Below are 5,747 nucleotides of genomic sequence, written 5' to 3'. Positions count from 1 at the left end.
TCAAAGAGGAGGTACTGGTCCGTGTGTGTGGGCTTCCGGTAAACTTCGATGTTGAGTTTGCCGTTCTGTTCAATGTGCACGGCGCAGTCCAGGAAAGGCAACACAATAAGGTTGCACACATGTTAAAGTAACTCTATCTGGTAAATTTCCCTGCAGGTAGTGGACATTTACTGAGATAATTTGAAATGATTTATTTATTATTACTGGAATTTACTGTTTACATGGTGCTGAGAGTACATGAGGATAAGATGCAGATCAGCACTTATCATTGCGGATCCAGGCACTCGTGTTTCCACGAAAGGTCGACCATTAAGGTCTAGAGGTGCATAAGTGCACGTAGTTGCTGCCATGTGATTGGCTGATTAGATGTTTGAGTTAATGAGCAGTAAAACAGGCGTATCTAATAAAGTGGCCGGTGAGTATTTATTCAATCACTGCAGCAGGTGAGTAGCCATCTGCATCCTGCTCCATTCATTCACAAATACTAAATTAAATGTGCATCCATCTATACATTACTGTGTTATTTTTATTTAAATGAATTTGAGATGCCCCTTTCCCCCATCCCATGTTGAGAATAAACACACATTCACTCACGGTTTTCTTTATAAAATATGTCATCTCATACTCACATGGTTCTGTACTGTTGTACACAAGACAGGTAAAATCCACACCACCGCACATACATCTTAACAACAAACCACTGCTCTTGTGTGTTACACAGGTTTTCACTGTTGGCTCATGGTTTTCCTACAGATATCATCAAAGGTATTACCAGAGGTCTACGCCAGCTCTCGCCTCTCTAATTGGCTCTACTGTGGAAAAGCAGCTCATGTTTGTTTTGCTTATGGCGCCCCGCAGAGTTTCCACAAGTACTTAGACATCAACAAGTTTCGGAAACCGCCACAGCGACCGCAGCAGCCAGAGCGTAACCTGTCAGGGCTTAAGCGCCGAAAACAGACACTAAAACAACTTTTACAGCCAGTGAGGTTAAAGATTTAATCGCCTCGGAGGGAAATCACTTACTTCATGTTCACAAAACTCTGGTAGCACTCAGGTGACTGGATGAACGTGTCTCCAAACCCATAAAGAGCAGTTTATTACTTGTACATCACAGTTTAGTGTTCAGATTTTTGCTTTTGGAATAATAAATGTTTTCCTCAAAGCTTTTATGCTGACGGTTATGTGTGTGTGTGTGTGCTACACATTTATATCAAATTCTTCCTAAAACCCAAACATTCAACTAAAAAGGACGAGTCAACTGCTCTTGTAAAATCCGAGCAACCCAAGTTTAAAAAGTAGTTGGTGGACATCCAAAGGAAGGTCCACTGCAGCGAAGCAGGACAGTGGTTCTTTACCCATTAGTTAACTAATAATACACCTAAAAGCAGTCAAAAGACTGATGGGTATCAGCTCTGAGTGTCTTTTTTTTCTCTTCCAAAAACATAGAGGAGTTTCTGCAGCACACTGTATCCCTCCTCGCCCTGCTGCTGTACACAAAGGGCCACAAAGTCAAACAAAATGCTTTTTTTCTGTGGAACAAATACAAGTATAAATGTAAGGCATTGGTATGAGAGGCCACTGAGCAACCCCTAAACAGTCAAAAGTACAAAAATACAGCAAGCTCCTCCTCTCACAGCTGCACTGGCGACTGCCGAGACGTCTAAGACGACGGGAAGAGACTTTTAAAAGTCTGCAAGATACAAAACCCACTGCAGTTTCGTACAATGACTGGAAAGGGGGGCCTTTGTTTGTGATAAAACATTATAACCCCAACTAATTTCTGTCCAGGCTTTCATTTGCTCGGTCCATGATCTTTAAAACTCTGCAGACACACAAAACACAGTCTCTTCGTCTTCAGTTTCATTCATTCACAGTGTAACAAGAAGCGACAGACGAGCGCGGACAGTCAGCTTGAGACATATCTCTGTGCTCTGGCTGAAACTGTTGCGAAGTCGTCGAAATCCAACGTTCCTCGAGATCTGTTGGCTTCGGGTCCACTAGCAGAGGTCAGAGACGTAGTCAAAGTCCCGGAAACTGTCCTGGTCTTTGCGGGAGAGCGCACGGGGCTCACGTGGAGGCGTGAGCGTCGGAGGTTCGGTGGTGAACTCCTCGTCAAAGTTACTGACGTCTTCTTTGCCGCCGATGGACGGGACGAAGGGAGGGGGCAACTTCTTCTGCAGCAGCGCCTCCCAGTCCATGCTCTGGAGGGAGAGACGGACAAGAATAAGAGTAAGAAGAGCAATTAAAGCTGCAATTCAAAAGGCTTCGAAACAACCACCATAACAGTCTGGCTGTAAACACACGAGAAAAACCTCTTCCACCTCTCAGTGTTTGCTAACGAATCTCCATCTTGCGTTCTCACCCCCAACAAGTTGCCTAGGTACCTTTAAGTCTACTTACTCTGAAAAATGGCTGCTTCTTCACCTCCTCTGCATCCTTCTCACCAGATCCCAACCTTCTCTCTGGGTTCCTCCTTAACAGCTGCACACAGACACACGAGAATACGAAATGACGAGTGGCTATAACAGTGAAGCATCAACTGTCTGACTGTGAGTAAGTGAGGGTGTCGGACTGATTCAGTGTTTCACGTGTAAGTGCAGCATTTGTCACATACAGTTTGTGTGCATGAGCGAGCGAATGTGTGTGTGTGTGTGTGTGTTTTTGCTTTACCCTCCTCATGATGCCAATAGCCTCAGTGGAGAGGAAGCGTGGGTAGCGGACTTCATCATTCACAATGCTGTCAAACACCTCCTCTTCATCATCCCCTGGGAAAGGAGACTACAAAAAAATACACCGGTCACACAAAAGCACAGTTCACTGAATCCACTTTTGATATTCTGTCATTTAAAACAAAATCAGCATTTAACTACAGCGAACGCGAGTAATTAATCGGCACCAGATCAAACTAACACGTGGCTATAATAACTCCATGACCAGTGACAGAGGGCTAGCTCTTACCTCTCCCACCAGCATTTCATAGATGAGGACCCCCAGGCCCCACCAGTCTACAGCTCTGGTGTAAGACGTGTCTGTCAGGACCTCGGGGGCTAAAAACTCCGGAGTCCCACAGAAGGTGCTGGTCCGGTCCCCAAAACCCATTCCTGCAGAAAAAAAAAACGAAAAAATGATCTCTGAAAGCTAAAAGAGAAACAAAATCACTTCTTAATTTACCTGAACTTCAGATTATGAAAACCTGCCACTCTGTACTGTTTAATCACTCATATTCCGACATCTGTTTAAATTTCAGAATCGAGTGGAGCTATTACGCCAATTTCCAACTGCTTTACTGGAGACATTTTCCATGATTCACAGTTCAAAATGAGGGTTATTTATCTTACACAGAGGCTTTTTTTTGCAGCCCATCAGCCTATCCTCTGCCTCAGCCTCAACTTTCTCGTGATTGGGGATGTGGAGATACCTGCTGTGGTGACCCCTTGTAACAAAGGCTTGGGCAACAGCAGCTTTTTCATATGCTGACCTTATTATTTGATATTGAGGCCATGTTTAATATGGGCACCCTTCATTGTAACCATGCAAACAGATGTTGGATAATATGGAGAAGCTAATAGGTCACCTATGGTTTATCTGAGCTCAAGGCAGGGTTCGGTTGACCTGCTTTTCAGGCTCCCTGACAGAATAAAAACATCACGCTGTTTTCCGGTTGTAAGTAAATTTGTATCCCGAAGCAAAGACAAAAACAAATAAAAGACCGTCTGTCAGTAATACACAGATCCACCTTCTTTGCAGAGTCCAAAGTCAGCGATCTTCACATAACCATCTGTGTCTAGCAGCAGGTTGTCGAGCTTGAGATCTCTGAAAGGGAGAAAACATGCAGGTGAGAATCAGTATCTTTGTACAGCATTTAGATACAAACTCTCTCTGTGAACTGACTGTAATCCCAGCAGACTGTGCTAAACTGAGCCTGTACAATAATGCTCACAGCAAACGTCAGCCTCATGGTGCGACACTCAGTACCCCGGGGATGAATCCTACAGCTTCTGGATGCCCTGAATGATCCAGCATGTGGTACCTGATATTTTTTCAGCTTTGGGTTTTGTGTTATTCCTTGTTTGCGGCTTTATTTTGAAAGCCTTTGTGTGTCTCTGGGGTTTTTGGTTTCCTGCTCATTGTCAGTCACACCAAGTGTATAAACACTCTTTCCTTTGTCAGACTGTCTGTTTACCTTGCTCTGGTTTCTTTTGGATTATTTAACTTTTGGGATTTTCCTGCCCCATAATGAGGCAAAGTGTGTAAAGTTTCATAAAATAAACCTCCCACTGTTGAAGCTCCTATTTGCTGTATCTGGGTCCTCTAACTGAACTGCAAAACTTAGACTGACATTTCAACCTATGCTGGCAGAAATGCTTATAAATTAAGAGCTCAATTTAACATCGATCTTTGACGTTTCTATTAGTCTGATGCTTCCTGAGGTGAAAGAAAGCTCCGTTTTACATCAGTTAAGAGGTTTGCGTGGGCTCGACTCACCTGTACACAATCTTATGTTCGTGGAGGAACTGAAGTCCGAGAACCACACAGGCTGCGTAAAACCTGAAGCCAAAAGCAGAGAAAATCAACCTCCAGTTAGACGCGATAAAATGGGAACTTCATAATAATAACAGACATACTGCTTTCAGACCACTAGCCACTGTAACCAAATCTGCTGTCTGAGGCCTGACAAACAGCTGCTCCCCAGCTGTTGAACTCCTCGGTATGGGGACAGCAGTAATAGTGCTGAGGGTTTTCTGGCATTATGTCCTTAAAAGACCCTGCACACCCACTGTAAACCCCATACAGATGGCTTCACTTATTTCAGCGGATCTTTTTAGACTGTGTGGGTGTGCTTATGCTGTGGCGTCTCCCTCATTTCTCTTCACTGATGAGAGTTTGGTGACCTCATGATAATCCCAGGATAAATTCAACTTGTGCAGAAATCTAACAAATAAACAAACATAACTTCAACAGATTTCTGGAGGATGGAAGGCCTTTAAAACATTCAGTCTAATACAGCGCATCTCTAAAAGGTTTTCACATCTGTCCTAATGCTCAGCAGCGCACATGTACAAATCATAAAATAGAATAGAATAGAATAGAATAATCCTTTAATTGTCCCACAAGGGAAAATTGGTTGTAACAGCAGCAAAAACAACGCACACATACAAACAGAACAGGACACAGAACAGAAACGCACACAAACATATTTACATTATGGACAAAAGTTACAAAAACAGAGTACTGTACAGTTATTAAGAGTAAAGTACAGATAAAAATGGCAAACCCAGGTTGTAGTGTGCAAACAGAGCAGGGTACTGGAAGATGTTTAAGTAATTAAGAATATTTAGAAAAGGTACAGATTGTGCATTGTACCTGTAAATCATCTTAGTATGTCTTGTGTAAGTATGGCTTATGTGCCGAGAGACGTGCCACATACACGGTACATAAGTTACTTTGAATTTAAAGATCGCAGACGGCTATTTCACACTAAATATGACCCTTTAATATTTGTACATGTATATGTTTTTCACCTCTCTTTCATTATTTTCTCCTTTTCATAATTTCTTTTCATTACAACTGCCCTCTCTCCGCCCTTACTTCCTCCTCACCTGAAGTCTCATGTCCTGAGCTTAAATCAGGGCTCTAACACATGAAGACGTGCACAAAGATGCTTTTTGCTCTCAACTTTGTCACAGTTAGTTATTGTCAACAGATTACATATATGCGACCCTTCTATCTCTGGCTAAACAACAACA

At 42.9% G+C, this 5,747-nt stretch overlaps 1 protein-coding gene across 2 annotated transcripts in view; it reads right to left on the bottom strand.

Moving 5' to 3' along the window:
• Positions 1-404: 404 nt before the first annotated feature.
• The window catches only part of pkn1a (protein kinase N1a), a 64,036-nt gene continuing 58,693 nt past the window's right edge, over positions 405-5,747 (bottom strand). For both annotated transcript variants that reach the window (XM_005736247.1, XM_005736246.1), the window contains exons 18-23: positions 4,486-4,548; positions 3,737-3,813; positions 2,959-3,101; positions 2,671-2,778; positions 2,401-2,481; positions 405-2,201 (exon numbers count right to left, since the gene is read on the bottom strand). In XM_005736247.1, coding sequence (XP_005736304.1) covers positions 1,998-2,201; positions 2,401-2,481; positions 2,671-2,778; positions 2,959-3,101; positions 3,737-3,813; positions 4,486-4,548 — 676 coding nt within the window. In that variant the 3' untranslated portion in view covers positions 405-1,997. The remainder of the gene's footprint in view (positions 2,202-2,400; positions 2,482-2,670; positions 2,779-2,958; positions 3,102-3,736; positions 3,814-4,485; positions 4,549-5,747) is intronic.

Source organism: Pundamilia nyererei, unplaced genomic scaffold (assembly GCF_000239375.1).
Source record: "Pundamilia nyererei isolate P.nyererei 1_Seehausen unplaced genomic scaffold, PunNye1.0 scaffold00068, whole genome shotgun sequence".
NCBI lineage: Eukaryota > Metazoa > Chordata > Actinopteri > Cichliformes > Cichlidae > Pundamilia > Pundamilia nyererei.
This window is presented reverse-complemented; position numbering and strand designations above follow the sequence as displayed.